Source organism: Oncorhynchus mykiss, chromosome 4 (assembly GCF_013265735.2).
Source record: "Oncorhynchus mykiss isolate Arlee chromosome 4, USDA_OmykA_1.1, whole genome shotgun sequence".
Lineage (NCBI taxonomy): Eukaryota > Metazoa > Chordata > Actinopteri > Salmoniformes > Salmonidae > Oncorhynchus > Oncorhynchus mykiss.
Genome location: NC_048568.1, coordinates 13,131,878 through 13,152,489, shown reverse-complemented (window position 1 = coordinate 13,152,489; position 20,612 = coordinate 13,131,878). Strand labels below are relative to the sequence as shown.

General features: G+C 41.7%; 1 protein-coding gene across 2 annotated transcripts in view; it reads left to right on the top strand.

Moving 5' to 3' along the window:
- Positions 1 to 1,489: 1,489 nt before the first annotated feature.
- LOC110522120 (transcription regulator protein BACH2) overlaps positions 1,490 to 20,612 on the top strand; it is a 98,896-nt gene continuing 79,773 nt past the window's right edge. The window contains exon 1 of one of the 2 annotated variants that reach the window (XM_021600244.2): positions 1,490 to 1,765. Coding sequence is in view for 1 of the 2 variants with exons in the window: in XM_021600243.2 (XP_021455918.1) it covers positions 15,056 to 15,160 (105 nt within the window). In the remaining variant the exon portion in view is untranslated. Of the gene's footprint in view, positions 1,766 to 15,025; positions 15,161 to 20,612 lie in introns of those variants that run through there. The other variant, XM_021600243.2, reaches the window with a different exon arrangement.

Here is a 20,612-nt window from a genome sequence, read left to right as displayed (position 1 = left end):
AATATCCCCACAGGCATCTATGAAAATCATCATGCATTTATTGTTTGCAGGAATCATCTTTTTGAGGAGCACACAGATGCTCAGGCAGGCTTCTAGATGAATTGTGATATTAGTTTGTTGGGTTGTGGAATAGAACTGGGGGAACAGTATAGACCAACACTAGGCCCACATTTCAGGTTTCATGTCCCTGTGCAATACATCTCAAATAACATGTTTAATGTGTTTTCTTCCGTTTCAAATGTAAGTCTTATGTCACTCATAATAATATGATGTTCCCATATTGCTCTGCTGTTGCATAAACAAATGCCTGTTGGTATTTTGATGTCCCTAACCACAAGTGAGACACGTGCAGCAACATGGGGCTGTTACAGCACTCATTGAGTGCCACTGTAAAATGTTGAGTGAGTGAACTGAATGTATTGGGATGAAAACTAAAAGCTGTCTGTAGCATCATGATCATGCATAATTACACGCAAACTCCCCTGAGGAAGAATCTTACATTATAAATGAAAACATTTCCAGCCAAAGCTCTCTTGTACAAACAGTATGTGGGCTGATCCAGAACAAAACGTGCCTGAGTAACATGCCTCATGTTCTACCGCCAGCTTCCCTCCATGCCTACACCTTGGTCCTGAACCACAACATGGGTTTACATGTTCAAGATCTACTTAAACTCTTGTCAGAATGTATGTTCTCTCTAGTAAAAGGAAGTTGCCGTTCTAGAATCAAACCGTAGGTTGGGCTATTCTTGTTCCTTGATTTGGACATTTGCGTTGGTAATAACGTAATTATAAGTATATTATTCAATACATGTCTTGTATCTGGTTTAAATATCCTCCTTCGTAAAGGATTATATATTTAGAACTGTAACTATGCCCATCCTTGCATGTTCCTTAATTGCCCTGTATTAGTCATGGCAATATACAGGTTCCATCCCAGGCTGTATCACAACTGGCTGGGATGGGAAGTCCCATAGGGCAGCGCACAAATATTTTTTATTTAACTAGGCAAGTCAGTTAAGATCACGTTCGTATTTTCAATGACGGCCTAGGAACAGTGGGTTAAACTGCCTTGTTCAGGGGCAGAACGACAGATTTTTACCTCCTCAGTTGGGGATTCGACCTTGCAACCTTTCGGTTATAAGTCCAACGCGCTAACCACTACCGTGTCATCCGGGTTAGGGGAGGGTTTGACCGGAGTAGGCCGTCATTGTAAATAAGAATTTGTTCTTAACTGACTTGCCTAGTGAAGTAAAGGTAAAATAAAATATCAAAAATACAACTGCTCATATTGACAGAGGCTGCTTGGACAGATTAGGGTCGCGCGCTGCGCGCACTCGAAATAGAAATTCACAAACCTCAACTGCGGATATTTTTTTTGAGTATGTGCCTACTGCCCGGGGCGCCAACGCAATCTGCACGGCGTAATGTTGTGAATGAGGGATAGAATGACGTCAGTGGCCCAATGTCAACAATGTAGCCATTCAGAGTAGGCGTTCCATTCGAGTGTAATAAACAGCGGAGACGGAGCAGCACGCTGCACAGGATCATCACACACACTGACATTTGCTGAAGAAGAACAACACTTTTTATAACCACAAATCTTCATTTAAAAAAAGAAAGAAATAAACGAATAGTGTAAAGTAAATGTATTCTCCCTTCAGTCGGGGGCTTTAGGAAACTGCAAGGAAGTCACCATGTGATAAAAAATATTTTTTAAACGGACAAAAAGGTTGGATTACAAGAAAACAAGCGAAAGTTAAAAGGTGAGCTGCATGCATATTTCAACCTTTCTACTGAAATGTGTTATCGAATGTCTTAATTATTTAATTATTGTGCAAGTGCTCGAATAGACTATATATAGTATGTTTATAACGGCGAATGGAGTTCCAAACTTATACGGTGAGAGGACTGTTCATGTTTGGAGTTCGAAGATATGAAAACCTCTCCAAAATAATACATGCGTAAATCTCCAACACTTGGCGGCATGCATCTGATCATTTTTGTCTGGTTGTAGCTATTAGCCTAGTTTTGATTGTGAACACTCGTTTTAAGAGTGAAACATAAGGCTATACCACATCCTGTTATGATCTGAGTCAGTCCGATTTGAGCTCCCTCCGATTTGAGAGTAGTGAATGCATTGTTATCCTGGAGGAGGAGGCACGTCTGGGTTAGGCATGACTCTTGTTTTCGCTGAGAGAAAAGAAGCTGTCACTTGCAAAGGCCTTAACCGTTTAATGGGCCATGGCAAAGGCAAATGCCCCCAGTCCGAATTCCCGCCCTCATTCACTGCAGAAATGAACTCGGAGTGATTCGAATGTGCAATGCAATTCAACTTACGAGTATAGCTTACACATTAACGATTAGGCTACTCTAACTGACAAATTCCATTGACGATAATAATGATTATGAGTACCATTATTGTTAGGCTAGTATTATGTTATTTAGTAATGATATTATATTCTTTAAAGCTAATCAATGTGATTCTGCGACGAATCGGATGTTAAAAAATAATTTACTCGCATACATTGTACAGTGTAACTTGTTGCTTTTGAGTAACAAAAGCAATTTGGCAACAGTTGGCTGAACTGCACTCATGTAAAACTAGTATCCATTATACTACAATCACCCCATTAATCCACAGAAAATCAGCGAAATATTTGCTGTGTAAGGACTGCGAGCTTTATTTGGTTCAGCAGCCAATGCAATCGGCTCAATAGCCCGAGGGTGCCATTTAAAGAGCCAGAACATATATTTCAGTGAAACCGGGGGAATGTGATCCCCCCTCTCCATATTTGCATTATAGTCCTAACTCAAGTTTAATTGAGGTTACATGTGTTTACAATAGTTCATATCCTCAGTCTGGTCTCATAGCAGCCCAGCATTTCCTACAGCAATGTGGTTTGAGAAACGATATACTGTATAGCCTACCTGCCACAAAAGCTTCGCCTTTACCCACGGACGGTCCTCGTGCTTTGTCATCGCTCACTTTGCATTGGCAACAACGTGGAGGGCATTATTGCCGTTATACATATTTAGCCTAATTCCCATAATTTCATTATTTCTATTCAATGTTTTTATTGACGTTTTAATTGACGATGGGATAATTGGTGCAGTGACTTAGCGGCTTTGTTTGTCCTCATCTTGAAATCACCGACGGACAGCGGCTCTGATCCGTCCATTACGCTACTATAGTTTACACACCATCTCTCTCGCATGCTGTGCAAAGGCGACCACGTTTGCTGCGCTCGGCTGTAATAAGAACGTGTCATGTGTGTTCTCTCCCCGACTCACATTTAGGCTATCTGGGATTGCGATGCGTTGGCTAACATCGGCCATGTGTTGTCAAATGAAAATATGTCTGGAAAAATAAGCGCTGCGTTTCAAATGAACGATGTTGACATTTTAATGCGGTGTTACCGCAGTTTGTAGCCTATAGCAGTGTGACATGCACCTAGAGGATCAGGACATTCCTTTGTCTACTAGTGCATTTCAACCTTACTGCTCATGCCACAACAGTGGCTGATTGTACCATGAATATGCGCGTTGAAAATATGTTTTCAGTGATCATTCATGATTTGGACTGATGTATGTCATTTTGAAAACGAATTTCCCATTAAATTGAGCCTCAACGCTTGAGAAGGCTATAACGCCATTATAACTCATAGGCCTAGGTATAGGCTATCTAATTGGATCACATGTCCTCTGTTCTTGAACCAAGAAACACAACAGTAGAAAATATACACTTTTAAACTATGCTTCTATCCCATTGGTGTAATTGATGCGCATTTTATCAATCAATATGGCAATGTACGCTATGTAGCACTTGTGTAATCATGTGCTGCAGATATGATGCCATTGTTCTGCCGTCTTTATCTTCTGTACATGCGCACGCTTCCACTATTAGTGACAGTGAATGCTTCACTTGCCCAGTGAATCTGAATCTATCATTTGAGGCATTGACAGTGAACCTTGGCTGGATACAGTATATGATGCAATATCACACCAACAACCTACATCAGACATTATATAGCCTGTTTTTTTTTGTGTGTGTGTGTGTGCTTTGATGAATTTGTTTTGGTTGGAACATTTCTTTCCTTTATACGTTTTTTGTTGTTGTTGCATTATTGTAACTGTTTTCAACAGCATCATTTTACAGTCAAAGTAATTATGAGAGTCAGTTACTTCTATTACCTAGAAGACAAAGAAGAAAAAAGCACATATTCCAATATTATCATAAAATCCAAGTTTCCCTCACAACTCACCATTTATCACATAATGACAGACATGATGACTGGTCAATGTCCCTCTCATGCGGGGATAGACTATTAGAGAAGTTGTCTGAATTTGACTGTCCCCGTCTCAAATGGCACCATTTTCCATACATAGTGCACTACATTTGACTTACCTTTGACCTGGTCAAATGTCGTGCACTATGTAGGAAATAGGGTGCCATTTGTGACGTAAACAGATTGTTTGAGGATCCACACATAATGAGTCCCAGTAGGGTTCCCTCCCAGCGCCTAACCACCGCTGAAATCCCACACTTGAACAAGATCTCTTCACCTGACACCGTTTGTCCCTCCCATGCAGACTTTCCATTCTCAAGTACCAGGCCTACATACTAACTCATACATACTAACTCATACATACTAACTCATACATACTACCTCCTCTTTGTGTTTCCTTTGCTTTGTGGTAGTCAGCCTCAACTGTGTTCCAACAATAATGGTGTCTTATGTTGCCATGTTAGCAATGCCCTGTACCTTGCATGTAGAGGGAGAGTAGCAACAGTGCTGAACTTTCTCCATTTATAGACAATTTGTCTGTAAACATCAAGGCTGATGAACATCAAGGCTTTTAGAGATACTCTTGTAGCCCTTTCCAGCTTTATGCAAGTCTTCTGAGATCTCTTTTGTTTGAGGCATGGTTCACATCAGGCAATGCTTCTTGTGAATAGCAAACTCACATTTTGTGAATGTTTTTTTATAGGGCAGGGCAGCTCTAACCAACATCTCCAATCTCGTCTCATTGATTGGACTCCAGGTTAGCTGACTCCAGACTCCAATTAGCTTTTGGAGAAGTCATTAGCCTAGGGGTTCACATACATTTTCCAACCTACACGGTGAATGTTTAAATTATATATTCAATATCATGTGTGTGTTATTAGTTTAAGCACACTATGTTTGTCCATTGTTGTGACTTAGATGAAGATCAGAGCAAATTTGATGACCAATTTATGCAGAAATCCAGGTAATTCCAAAGGCTTCACATACTTTTTCTTGCCACTGTAGATATTAGGTATATTATGCACATGAATGGAACTGTCTGTAGGAAAATAAATAGGTGTTTTTTTACAAGGGAACAATCAAAAGGCAAATGAAATGTATCTGTCTTGAGCAAGTTTTCACATATACAACTTTGTTTTCGGCATCATTAAAGGGGCAGTCTGTAGCTGCTACATACATTTTTTGACATATACATTATGAATGCTATATCATTATAGATGTCTCATGAGTTTAGTTCAACTGTCACACCCCATCAGAACCCAAAATATAAGCTTGTTTAACTCAAATGTATGTAAACAAACCCTGTAATAGCCTCAAAACGTGCTTATAATAATTTAAAACATAGAATAAAACTATAATTTTGATATCTTGGATGGTCAGTCCTTGCATCCATAGCTCTGACTATGAATGTGATAGTGGTTACATTTTCTCCAGGCCCATCCTTCAGCTTTTTACCAAAACGGGGGGCGGGGATTCCCTTTTTTAATTGTTTCAACTGCGAATTGCCACGCTAAGGGGTTGTTCTCATCCCTCCAGGCATTTTGAGTAACCCCTACCAGCAAAAACTCAACATCTCTAATCACAGTCTTGAGTACGAAAAAAAACGTGTTCCCGTAGTTCACCTACGTCAGCACAAAGGCATGTTTGTTATACTGGGCTCCAGCCAGTGGGAGCCATAGATGGGACAGCACTGCTGGGAGAACTCTAAGATCATGCAACTCAGGCCAAGGGATTTTATTTCGCGCTCTCTCTCTCTCTCTCTCTCTCTCTCTCTCTCTTTCCTGGGTGTTTTGTTCCTCCTCTCCCACTGTCCGGGGCAGTGATGCTTACTGACATTATCATGCACCATGTGAAATCAGACTTCATTATCGTGCCAGATCCAGCTCCATCTGCGGTTGCAAAAGCCCTCCATGAAACAGCCCTGTGTTGCCTGCCCCTCACTGTGTTCCCTTCCAGTTCACTGCACCTATCCGGTGTATGTGACAATAAAACATATCACAGACAGAGTGCCAAAAACACATCACACGCAAAACGCTACAGGCACGATACTGATTGCTCTGTTTTGCTTGGAGTTTTTATACTGCCTGCGAGAGATTATCAAGACCCCTAAATAACCCCGGTGACTGTGTCATCAGACTCTCTGTGATCATCTGCTGTATTTTCCACCAGGATGAGAGTGACTGACTAGATCACCTCAGAGCCCCACCACGTGGCCCCAGGCCTTGACGCAGACAGTTAACTTAATGCTCATTAGGAACCCATCCCGGGATCATCCATTACTTTTTAATTGTGCAAAACGGATTTCAGCAAACTAACTTACTCACATTTGGTCTGAATTGGGCTTAAGTGAAAACAACAGAGACTAGGGACGATGATGGAACCACTAGTCACATAAAATAATAGACATCCAATGAAGTGAATCACTCAAGGAGAAGTAGTAATGAGGCCTTTCAGATCACTTTGCAGTGATGTCTTTGTTCAGAAGTTAATTGGAAGATGCCACCGTGTTTGATCACTTTCCCTAATGGGCGCTCGGCATGGCTGTGTGCTTGGAGGTGCTGTGTGCTTGGAAGTGTCCTCCTCACATTGCTGGATCCTCTGGTTTCCTTTGTGAAGCGTAGAGAGGGCTGGGGGAGTGTGAGGAGCGGGCGTGGTAAAGCCGGCACAGCTGCCATTTGGACACGGTGAGCCCCTCACAGAAAAGGCGCCAGCATAGGAGTGTTCTCGCGCTCTCTGGTGAGACAAGACTATGCCAAGGAGTGGGCTTGCAGTGCTCTCAGCCTCAAGTGTCACTGAAGAGCCTCAATAATCAGCTCTTATCTGAGGGCAAAGGCGTGAGTATCATGCCAAAGGAGTCCCTTTCAGCTCCTGCTTGACAGTACAACTGTTGTTGTATTGGTGATGGGATACCAGTGTGCTTCTTAAATGGGAAGTCAATACCAACACCTGCATTTCCTGTCCAGTTCCATTGAAATCAAACCTCTTTTTCGGTTCCACTTGTAGATGTATAGCAATGGCATTCAGTGTCACTGTCAATGTCTGTTTTAATTATGTTTTCACACCATTGTTTTCTGTGCATTTGCTCATTTGTATATCTTCTTATGGTATCACGTGAGAGTGCATGGCTACATGTCTTAAAATTGAGCATTTAAATGTAGGCTGTGCATGTTTTCACCAGCCCTGCCACTGTGTGTGGTCCTCTCCTCTTAAGCATCAGAGGACTTGAGTGACGTACGTGATGCAAGTCATTTTTTTCTGTAGTTGACTCGGAAAATGGCGGCATAGGAACCACATCAAGAGCCTCAGCTGGGCCTATTTGTCTGACTGTGTCAGCAGCACAGTTACAGTCCAACATGCACCAGGCAGGCATTGGTTCTTTACCAGAACCACATCCAGCTAAAGAACGGCCAAAGAGCAAATGCACCAGTGTGTCATGGGAGTAGTTGTATAATTTAGATGACAAACCCCTGTCTGCATTTTGTTTAGTTTCCTAAGCCTTTGTTAGTGTTCCTAAGATGCCTGTTCTATATTTAGAGCAAAGCAAAACACCCAGTTCTGTTCCAGGTGTTGTCTACTCCCTTGGGGGCCTTCCTCTCATAGTGGTGATGACATGCATGTTACACACCTTATCAAATTAGGGCTGTTTTGCTGTGAATTTGAGGCAGAAGAACTGGATCTTGACTGCAGGGTGTCTGTGTTGTGTATGGGGAACGCAATAAATCATACTCCTCCTAGTTAAATTTAGAGCCATCCCCTCCCGCCTGTCAGCATTTTCCATCTGCAGCAGCTGAGTCAAATGCGGAGGCGAACCGGAGCCCCTCTGACCAATGACCGACCGCTCACTCATCCACCCAGTCAACCTCCCATTACTAAACCAACCAACTTACACTGCCTTACTTTCAGCTCCTAGTGGAGCAGAGGGGCTCAACAGTCCGATTTACGGCATCTAGACGTTTTATTAATCACTCGCCTGCCTGTCTCTAACTTACTCAGCGCGTCCTCATTCACGACTTGTTTTACACTGCTAATGCTTTCCTCTTCAATAGTTCAAAGCATGAGTCTGCGAGGGCTACTCTTTTTTTTGTGAAGGTTACCCTCTATCTCTGTCGGACGCTAACTGATTGTGTTGTGGCCACAGCCTGACACGATGTCAGGACAAAATAATTCTGTTCTGTTGTCTTCCTATTTAGCCTGAGGTCATATCCTTGCTGTTATCCCTGTGACAATCTCTTTTGTTCTGCTGGTGTTCAGCATTATACAGGACGTATTGTTGTGCAGAGAAATGTGCAGCACATCAATGAGGGGTGTGCCAGAAAGCTAATGTGTGGGCTTTAAGTAGAGTTAAGCTGTATCTCTGCACAGGGTCTACACAAACCTGTGAGGGAGGACATGCAGTCGGAGTCACACGAGTGGCACACACAAATCACATCAACTATTGCATGTCAACATCATGCTTTGTCGTAATATACAGTGGCTTGCGAAAGTATTCACCTCCCTTGGCATTCTTCCTTTTTGTTGCCTTACAACCTGAAAATAAAATAGATTTTTGGGGGGGGTTGTATCATTTGATTTACACAACATGCCTACCACTTTGAAGATGTTAAAAAATTTTTTTTATTGTGAAACAAACCAGAAATAAGACAAAAAAAAAGAAAACTTGAACATGCATCACTATTCACAGCTGCAAGTCTCTTGAGGTGTGTCTCTATAAGTTTGGCACATCTAGCCACTGGGATTTTTGCCCATTCTTCAAGGAAAAACTGCTCCAGCTCCTTCAAGTTGGATGGGTTCCGCTGGTGTACAGCAATCTATAAATCATATCACAGATTCTCAATTGGTTTAAGGTCTGGGCTTTGACTAGGCCATTCCAAGACGTTTAAATGTTTCCCCTTAAACCACTCGAGTGTTACTTTAGCAGTATGCTTAGGGTCATTGTCCTGCTGGAAGGTGAACCTCCGTCCCAGTCTCAAATCTCTGGAAGACTGAAACAGGTTTCCCTCAAGAATTTCCCTGTATTTAGCGGCATCCATCATTCCTTCAATTCTGACCAGTTTCCCAGTCCCTGCCGATGAAAAACATCCCCACGGCATGATGCTGCCATCACCATGCTTCATTGTGGAGATGATGTTCTCGGGGTGATGAGAGGTGTTAGGTTTCCGCCAGACATAGCGTTTTCCTTGTTGGCCAAATAGCTCAAGTTTAGTCTCATCTAACCAGAATACCTTCTTCCATATCTTTGGGGAGACTCCCACTTGCCTTTTGGCGAACACCAAACATGTTTGCTTATTTTTTTCTTTAAGCAATGCCTTTTTTCTGGCCACTCTTCTGTAAAGCCCAGCATTGTGGAGTATACAGCTTAATGTTGTCCTATTGACAGATACTCCAATCTCTGCTGTGGAGCTTTGCAGCTCCTTTAGGGTTATCTTTGGTCTCTTTGTTTCCTCTCTGATTATAGATAATGTTAAAAGTGCAAATCTAAAAAAGATGATATTGTAAAATGTAATTTGAGTGATGCAACAGACCTGCAAAATCTCAAATGAACAGTCCACAGGCATACTGTCAATATTTCCGTAATCTTCATTTCACCAGAGATATGGTATTAGGTGTTGAGGTATTCCTTCACTTCATTCACCTTGGCAACCCATGTCATCATCGGATTCCTCACAATCCTGCCAACAGCAATTCTTCCGTAAAAGAATGTGATATTTTTTCCATGTGTGCTCTCTCTCTCACCGAGCCTTATTAAATTACAAGGGTTTTGTCGTCGTTGTCGGTCATTTAAAATAATATAGGTTGATACCTGAGTGAACCCGAGTCCCAGGGTGGCTAGAGGGCCCAACGTTTCCTGCCAGGATAATTTTGTTTCCCCCCTTTTCCTGTTTCTCTCCTTAGTCGATGTGGGGGGGGGGGGGGGGGGGGGGGGGGGCAGCAGTCTTTCAAGCATTGGAGAGTGGAAGGTATTTAAAACAATCAGTGGAGTCCTGGTAAGGGGAGTGAGATCATTGTTATAGTGAGGGAGCGAGGGAGTGAGGGAGGGAGAATAGAGGGAGAGCTGGGATGATCCCGTGGCAGTCTGTTGTTGTCTGTCTGCCAGACCCAGGCCCAGGGCAAGTCAGCCGTTACTGTGAACTCTGAGGTAACCCTTGGCTTTGGCAAAGGTCACCATTCCTTCTAGACTTATTTATTAGTACTGCTTAGCATATCAGAACGGCTCGCCCGAAAAACAAAATATTCCCTGTGTGAGGGGATGTTAACACAGAGCTCCAACATCTGTGTCTGATGATTTACACTGTATGAATAATCATTATTTTTTTCTTTCTCGAATGAGTCCCTTTCTCCAGGGTCAAGATAAACAAGTCAGGACATAATAATGATTATCTATGAATCAGCTTCATGGAACTTCTCTTTATTTGTTTTCATGTGTAGGCTACTTCATTGATTTGCCCCTGCAATTATACAAGTGTAACCATTTCATACTTAGAATCATGCAGTTACTGTCAGTTATTCTAAAAAATGTTTGAAATGTGTTTTATTTCGGTCAAAATACAAGTTGCAAAAATACAGAACAATATTTTCATTGAAATCATTGAAATCGAAGCAGTGGAGTGTAAAAGTAGACAAACACGTACGTAGTGTGGTTTTGGGTATGGTGCAGCTGTAGACCTAGCTAGTGTTTATGAGACTGGTGGGTGTTGGGGATCTTCATCCTGTGAGACTTGCACAGGTGGTTGGGAGGAGGGCGGAAAGAGAGGAGGTGGGCGTGGAGGAGCAGGGGCGTAGTGCCCACTTCCTGTTGAAATACTGTAAACCAGTTGGCTCACGACCAGATCAACAGGATTTGCCTTGCGGTGGCAGCTCTTTCTCCGCCTCACAATAGGCTGCCATTGGTGGAGGAGCTTTGTGTGGTGGTGTGGCTAGTTGTGCCTGTTTCTTGTGTGTGGTGTGTTTTCTTGATGAAAAAAAAAACTAAAGTGTAGCAAAGAAAAGACATTCGGAACAGAACATTCAACTCTCCCATAAAGAAAAAGAATTAGCAAAGAGTATACAATTACAATTTTGCTAGTATTATTAAATATGAACATTTACCATTTTAAAATGGTGCGTGTTTTAAAAGAGAGAGTGAAAGTTAGAACCACGGATAAAAGGGATGGATTTTCCATTTCGTTTTGCACACTTGTGGAATGGAAAACATTAAAGTATGGCTCAGTGAAATCCACAATGGAGTTTGACATTTGGAATGTAGCTCTTCCTGTACAGAGTATTCCTAACGTGGCTACTTGTCACTCTGTATTACCATCCTATAACTTGCATTAAAAACTGGGTGGTTCGAGACCTGAATGCTGATTGGCTGACGGTCGTGGTATATCAGACCGTACACGGGTACAACAAAACATTTATTTGAACTGCTCTAATTATGTTGGTAACCAGTTCATAATAGCAATAAGGCACCTCGGGGGTTAGTGATATATGGCCAATATACCACACCCCCTCGAACCGTATTGCTTAAATATGAATAGACTGAACCAAGAATTCTCAATAATGATCATTGAGAAAGTTACAGACGCACAAATATCATACCCCCAAGACATGCTAACCTTTCACCATTACAATAACATGGGAGGTTATCATTTTTGGGGGTGGTATTATATTTGTGTGTCTCACTCATCATTATTCGGCAGGGGCGGCAGGTGGTTAGAGTGTTGGGCCAGTAACCGAAAGGTTGCTAGATCGAATCCCAAGCTGACAAGTTCAAAATCTGTCGTTCTGCCCCTGAACAACACAGTTAACCCACTGTTCCTAGGCTGTCATTGTAAATAAGAATTTGTTCTTAACTGACTTGCCTAGTTAAATAAAGGTTAAATAAAAAATAAAATTCACAATTCATTCAGGATTTTCCATAATCATGGTAGCATCCACATTAATGGAGAAGTGTTTAGAAACATATTATATTCTTAATTACAATAAAAATGCTCTAATATTACACAATGCATTATTTACCATTCATTTTTATTGGGCACAAAGTAATCTGAAACACAACCAAAATAAACAGCAAATGCATCCAACACGTTTGTAGAGTAAATTGCGTGCTATGAATACGGGACTAAATACTTAACTTTGACCTTCTTTAATATACATATACGTAAGTGAATTTGTCCCAATATTTTTGGTCCCATACAGAAAGTACTGTAATTTCTAAATGGTTAACCCGATATGGATGAAAATACCCTCAAATTAAAGCTGAGCATCTGCACTTTAACCTCATATTGTTTCATTTCATATCCAAAATGCTGGCGTACAGAGCCAAAACAACAACAAATGTGTCACTGTCCCAATACTTTTGGAGTTCACTGTAGATGCCTATTTGACCTAAATATACTGAACAAAAATATAAATGCAACATGCAACAATTTCAAAGATTTTACATAATTACAGTTCATATTAGGAAATCAGTCATTTTAAATCATTTCATTAGGCCCTAATCTATGGATTTCACATCACTGGGCAGGGGCCCACCCACTTGGGAGCCAGGCCCACCCACTGTTGGAGGTGGCTTATGGTAGAGAAAATGAACATAAAAAAACAGCTCTAGTGGACATTTTTGCAGTCAGCATGCCAATTGCACACTCCCTAAAAACTGGATGGATAAGCACATTCTCACGTCAAGTTCGGTTTTTATAAATACTTACTTCTATGTGAAAGACTGGCACACGCATGTTTTGTGGCATGTTTTGTGCGTTCGCAACATTTATACATGAGGTCCCAGGCGTGTACATTTGTTAGATGACATAACAATAGAGTTCTTTGGCCACGCACCAAAGTGTTGTGTTTGACGTCGAAATAAGAACGCATGAGCATAAAAGAACCCCATACCTACTGTAAAATATGGTGGTGGATCTTTGATGTATGTATGTTTTTAGATACAATAGGATGTTGAAGGATGTTGCTTGGAAAACCACCCCCATTGTTACAAATGTGATGTTCCCTTTTGAGTCTCTTTTAGTCCACTCAATTAATAAATGTTCATGTATTTATCTACATACACTACTGTTCAGAAGTTTGGGGTCACTTAGAACTGTCCTTGTTTTTGAAAGAAAAGATACATTTTTGTCCATTAAAATAACATCAAATTGATCCAAAATGCAGTGTAGACGTTGTTAATGTTGTAAACGACAATTGTAGCTGGAAACGGCAGATTTTTTATGGAATATCTACACAGGCGTATTAGGCCCATTATCAGCAACCAGGACAAGTACATTAGTGTCTAGTTTGAGAAACAGACGCCTCACAAGTCCTCAACTGGCAGCTTCATGAAATAGTACCCACAAAAACACCAGTCTCAACATCAACAGTGAAGAGGCGACTCTGGGATGCTGGCTTTTTAGGCAGAGTTGCAAAGAAAAAGCCAAATCTCAGACTGGCCAATGAAAAGAAAAGATTAAGATGGGCAAAAGAACACAGACACTGGACAGAGGAACTCTGCATCCCGGAGTCGCCTCTTCACTGTTGACGTTGAGACTGGTGTTTTTGCAGGTACTATTTAATGAAGCTGCCAATTGAGGACTTGTGAGGTGTCTGTTTCTCAAACTAGACACTAATGTACTTGTCCTCTTGCTCAGTTGTGCAACGGGGCCTCGCACTCCTCTTTCTATTCTGGTTAGAGCCAGTCTGCGCTGTTCTGTGGCAGACTGGCAGTCACAGCATTCAACCCACATATTGCATTTAATGTCTAAAATAATTATCCAAACCCAAAATCTAAATCCGAAACCGAACCGACTTCAAAATGCACTAATTGCTCAGCACTACTTTGAACGCAACGGAGGATAGTTTTAGTTGAATTAACTTGATAAATCTGTCGTATAATCAATTCTCAGTTGTATCTATGGCCACGTCAATAGCATTTGCTCTTTTCTCCCGCTCGTTCTCGAGACAATAGCTCCTCTCGCCGTGTTTTTTCCATCACCGACAGAGAGAATCTGGATCGATAGTGCCGCCTGCACGAAAGGCTTTAAGATGGATAAGGTTCAGATGGATTACTGTTGCGCCGCATCTCTTTCCTCTTACTCTCAGAGGCTGTATTTGGAGGGGAGGAAGCAAATGAGTCCTAATCATAATTAGCATCCACTTTTAGGTTAGCTTAGCGTTCTCTTACTGTATTCATAATTGACATTGTGTCATCTGTTTGAACAGGGTAATGAGTAGCCATGAAGCATTGTAAAGTCAGTGTGATTCATCAATAGATTGCTCTCAATCCAGTGGACTGAGCCCCAGTAAACTACGCCATACTACTATACGTTTGCAGCTCTTTAAGCACCTTTCTTGGTTGAGTGGCTTGATTATCATGCACAGGCCAATTTATAGAGTAGTATTGCGGTTTACAAGCTTCTTCAATTTCATTTGCCGCCTCTTTGGTGGACATCAAAGTTAGAACTGTTAGCAGATCAGATATTTTGTTGTTATGATGTGATGATGGTGCAGATTTGATCAGGTTTTTGTTTGAAGGATAAATTGTGGCGTAACATAAACTACGAAGGCACATCTGTGCTTCGTGACCTTTATGTGCGCTTGTGTTTGGAATGTTTTATTTCAGTTGTGATAAGATAGTTAGATTGACATCACACATATTTGGTTGTGAGTCTTTGCCATTGGTCTGGGCCATAAGCCAACGGGAAGTGCTACTGCGAGGAGTTGTGTGTGTGTGTGTGTGTCTGTGTGTGTGTGAGAGTGATACATGAAGCCCACACTACAGACCCCTGAGCTGCCAATCAAATGACTGGCATAACACTTTTACATAGCAGTGCGACTGGTGTTATAGAGTCACTGCTGCTGGTGAATGACTTGTTACTGATTACTAACACCATGGACGACCAACGTGTAAGTAACCGATGTTCTCAAAGTAACATTTATGTTGTCAAGGAAGCTGTTTTCATGTTATACAGCAAAGTATTTTGTGGTCACAAATGCTACTTTTTATTGCTACTTTGACAATAACGTATATCGACTATTTACCACTTATCTAGGTATTAAGTTTATAAAGTCATATTCATCAGCACACGTTACTTGCTAGAAATACGTTTCTTTGGGTTTACTTTTCCCCCCATGCTTTTGAACTGCGTAGTAAGAAAGATGTCCTCAGTTGCTTAGCTTATGGACCATATCAGAAGAAAATAGACAGGTCTATCTCAACCTGATTCACGGAGCCCTGGTTTACGGCAAAGCTGGGAGGAGAGACGTTGAGCCACAAAACTCTTTAAGAAATCCTTGGAGTCGGATGATTGTAGTCTCTAGGAATTATACCCCAAGTTGAACTGTGTTGTCAACTGTTAGTTGACAGAGTTCACTGCAACACATTTTCAGCCAGACTAAATATATTTAAGCGATTCAATTTATTTATAAAAAAAAAATGCTACGGAAATAAAGCTTCCTTTTGTGACTTCCTCTGCAGGTGCTAGAATTTTGGCCGTAGCCAAATATATGTAGAAACATTTAACAGAAACAACAATGAATTCATATACTTTTCCCAATTCACTCTTTTTAAATATTTCAATTCCGATACAAGATCCCATTGAATGGATGTGTTGTAAAAATAATGGCAAAGTGTGTACAATTAGTAGCACAATGGATCATTGTGTCTCACTGCTGTTAGTCTCATATACAAGGTTTGTAGCTTAGAGCTAATGCTAAGGGTTATAGTAGGAGTACAACCCAGAAGAGCGCTTAGCCTCGGACCACCTGGATGGCATCTAGGCAGCTATGTAACATGGCTAAGACCTGCTCAGAATACATGCTAGTGCCTTAGGATCAGTGGCAAGGTCTGTCTCAACCCAAATGTCCTGATTCATTTTTTTTTTTATTTCATGATGCCTATCTTGCAAAGCAACCTTTTTTTTGGGGGGGGGGGGGGGGGGGTAATTGAACCGTATAGTTCAAGAGCAGATGCCTGTGAGTTAAAGGGACATTAACCAATGCTTGGATTCCTCTAATGTTTCACAATTATCCACATGAACTACAAGCAAGCTCCCATGGTGCACCTATCCAGCATGGGGAAGGCAGTGAAAGAGGCCATTGTTTGTGTCACTCTGAGGCATGTTGCATGTAGGTGTGACACTGAGAGAGAGATATGATGCCATTTTATACATTGGGAATATCTTTGAATCAGTCAATTGTATGAGAACAAATGCGTTTTATAACCGGCTTCAATTTGAGAAGGGCAAAGTAGTTTAAATAAAGTTGTATTCATTCCAAATATCATGGCATGCAAATATCACTGATAAGTAGGATAATTTAAAGTTACAATATTGTGAGATAAAATTAATGGAAACACTCAGTTCCCTCTTTAAAACCAAGAGCATAGCAAAATTAGAATTGTTATATTTCATCGTTACGCAGAAGAAATGGCTCATACTATAACATGACTCAGTGCTCATTGTTTACGGGTTGGAGAATAAACTCGACCTCCGGAGTGTGATTCAGATGTCTATTGAATCAAGTCTTCTGCTAAACAAATGGCTTTCAGGGATTCTCTCTCCCTCTGTCTTCCCTTTCCTTCAGAAGGCATTGATTGATGTGCAGTAAACTGCACCTGTCAAGGTTTGATTTCTCACTTGGATTTTTCTGGTGTGATGTAATGTTTTCATGATCCTTTACATGGTAAGATGTCATGTATAGCAGCACTGACATAAAAAAACAAACAAAGAATACCTCTATCTGAAAAGGCAGGATCCCAGGTCTTTTCAGGGTTGTCTATGCCTCACAGATAACATTAGCCCTATTTAGACATTGTGGAACACTTTGTATCAGCGAGACAAAGGCATTGGTGAGAATGTTTTTGTTTTTGTTGTTCTCATTGGAAGCCAAGCCTCTCAGACAGACGGACAGTATGTTTTCAGTGGCTGTTGTTCAGCATCTTGTCTGGAGTGCACCATTTGTATCAGCGGTGCTGTGACATTCTCCCTCAGCTACATAGTCACCGCGCAAGAGTCACCACGCAAGAGTGTAAATGCCAGAAAAAAACACACGTCTGTATCTGTCCCAGAGAGGCCTATTTTTAACACCTACTGTGCCACTTATCGCCTCTTACCATTTAGGTATTTTGTTAGGTGAGGATGATGTTTTAGGATGCTCTTGGGTAGCCTGGCCTGTGAGGCGAAATGAGGTAGAATCTCGTCCCACAATCCATCTTGTGACTGTGTGCGTGTGTGTTTGCTGTGCGAGGTGAACCCGACATCCGGGACTGACCTGTTGCAAAGCTGAAAATGCACTCATTTCACAGCCTGTTCCACTACCAGCGTTGTCACTGCATCTGCAATTCCAAATAGAAACCAGATGGCAGTCTGGAACACCCGTGCAGACCTCATAGGAGCTGAACATATACGGTAAACAGCTATGAAATTATTTAAAGGAGCTCCACGTCAGGACATTCCTCATTGCATTAGCAGCACTTACATCTCTTGCTCAGCGCCAGGACCGCTACTCCTCACACTTAAGACTTAAGACTTAAGACTGTTCCGATTGATGGCCGGATGGGGGGACTTCAGTTCTCTCTCAGAGCCCAGAGAAAGTATGGCCTGTCTATCTGCTGTGTTCATGTTTGTTTCGGTTGGATTCTGGAGGCTGGCTCTGAGTTTGCTGCTCTGTTTGGAGTGATGTCTCTTTTATAAATTTGGAGTGGGAATGTTTACAGGAGGGGCAAATGGGGAGAGTGAGTGAAAGCACAGGAATTCCCTCTCACTTTGGCTCATCATGTATTCGTTCTGCTACTCCCCCCCCCCCCCCCCCCCCCCTTCTCTTTCAGTACTCTCCTCTGTTGAGAAAAGGGGAATGTTTGTTGTTGGAATGCTCTCAGCACTCTGAGCCGTGCCCAGCATTAGAACATCTTTGTTCCGAGCTGAGCGGGTCCTCCCGGAGACGCTGCGTGGCGCGGGGGGAACTGGGAGGCCAGTTATCAGGGGGGAACGCTGGGTTCATTCATCCGCCTGTCGTGGGCTCCGCTTTCTTTCATTTTTAGCCAAATCCACCAAGCTTGACAAGCGGGTAATTTGAGCCAAATTACCAGCAGAGCTCCGGGTCCCTTCCACAAAGTCATTCTTCGTCCTCCTGGGAAAGGCTCTGGACAGCCCTCTCCAGGCCCAGAGTTTTGTTGAGTCATGTGAGATCATGTACACACAGAGACAGAACCACACCAGGGTGAAGGGAGGGATGAGGACAGGGGAAGCAGGGGGGTTAAAAGCTGCTCACAGGCTAGGGGAGACAGAGGAATGCACTGGAGCCAGCCTTGTATAAGGTAATGTCTGGCGAACATGCAGGGGTGGGACCTGTGCACAGATTTATTTTAATACACTGCTGGCAGAGCCAGAGGGGAGGGGAGGAACGTCCAGCTCCCTGCCAGCTTGTCCCAGAATCACAGTCACTCGTCGGACAAGACAGGACATTGTATTAGGTTAACCACCACAGACGACAAAAACACACAAAGAGGCAAGTTTCAGTTGACCTATTAATCTGCTAGTTTGACCTATTAATCCGCATGATCAGATTGGGTTGCTTTTCGTTCCACTGTCAGGAGCTTGTATTCCTTTTCCATGGGGTTGTTGTGCTTCCCTGCAGTTGTAGTGATTCCCCTGACACCAGCATGTTTTGAGTTCACTGCCCTGCAGACAGATACGGATTTGTCATGTCAGTCTGGCATTTTGCATTGCAGTGATGCATAGAGTACGTACATGTAGAGGCTATATAGGGGTTTGATGTTATACTCTAGTGGTAGGTTATGTTGCGGTGCCCCAAAGCTGTGTATGGTTATAATCAAAAGCATAGTAGTGTATTGTTCATAGACTGATGGACATTATAGGTTAACAGATCAAATCACAGAGGAATGTGACGTAGTAGCCTACAGTGCCTTCAGAAAGTATTCATACACCTTGACTTTTTCAACAACAAAAAATGGTGCTACAAAGTGGGATTCAAATGGATTGCATTGTCATTTTTTGCATATTGTAAAAACAAATCTGAAAAATAAAACATTAATATATGCTGATTAGATAAGTATTCAACCACATGTTAGAATCAATACGTGTTAGAATCACCTTTGGCAGCGATTACAGCTGTGGGTTTTTCTGGGTAAATCTCTAAGAGCTTTCCACACCTGGATTCTTCAACCTCTATCAAATTTGTTGTTGATCATTGCTGGACAACCATTTTCAGGTCTTACATGTACATTCACTATCTTCTTGGTAAGCAACTCCAGTGTAGATTTGGATTTGCATTGTGTTGTAGGTTATTGTCTTGCGGAAAGGTAAATTCATCTCCCAGTGTCTGGTGGTTAGTAGACTGAACCAGGATTGTGTTTAGCTCCCTTACATGTATTTTTTATCATGAAAAATTTGCCAGTCCTTAACGATTACAAGCATACCCATTACATGATGCAGCCACCGCTATGCTTGAAAATATGAGGAGTGGTTTTGTATTGTATTTTCCCCAAACTTAACACTTTGTATTCAGGATAAAAAGTGATTTGCTTTGCCACATTTTTGCAGTATTACTTTAATGCCTTGTTGCAAACAGGATGCATGTTTTGGAATATTTGTATTCTGCACAGGCTTCCTTCTTTTCACTCTGTAAATTAGGTTAGTATTGTGGAGTAACTGCAATGTTGTTAATCCATTCTCAATTTTCTCCTCTCCCAGCCATTAAACTCTGTAACTGTTTTAAAGTCACTATTGGCCTCATGGTATAATCCCTGAGCGGTTTCCTTCCTCTCTGGCAACTGAGTTAGGAAGGATGCCTGTATTTTTGTAGCGATTGGGTGTATTGATCCAAAGTGTAATAATAACTTCACCATGCTGAAAGGGATATTCAATGTCTGCTATTGTAGATGTTTTACCCATCTACCTTGGCTAAGCATTGGAAAGCTTCCCTGGTCTTTGTGGTTGAATTCACTGCTCGACTGAGGAACCTTACAGATAATTGTGTGGGGTACAGAGATGAGGTAGTCAATAAAAAATCATGTTAAACACTATTATTGCACACAGAGTGAATCCATGCAAGGTTTTATGTGACTTGTTAAGCAAATCTTTATTCCTGAACTTTGCCATAACAAAGGGTTTGAATACTTATTGACCCAAGACATTTCAGCTTTTAATTTTTTATTAATTTGCAAACATTTCAAAAAACAGAATTACACTTTGACATTATGGGGTGTTGTGTGTAGGCCAGTGACAAAAAAAATCTAAATGTTATCCATTTTAAATTCAGGCTGTAGCACAACAAAATGTGGAAAAAAGTCAATAGTGTCTGAAGGCACTGTAAATGTATAGAAAGCGAAAACGTTTGT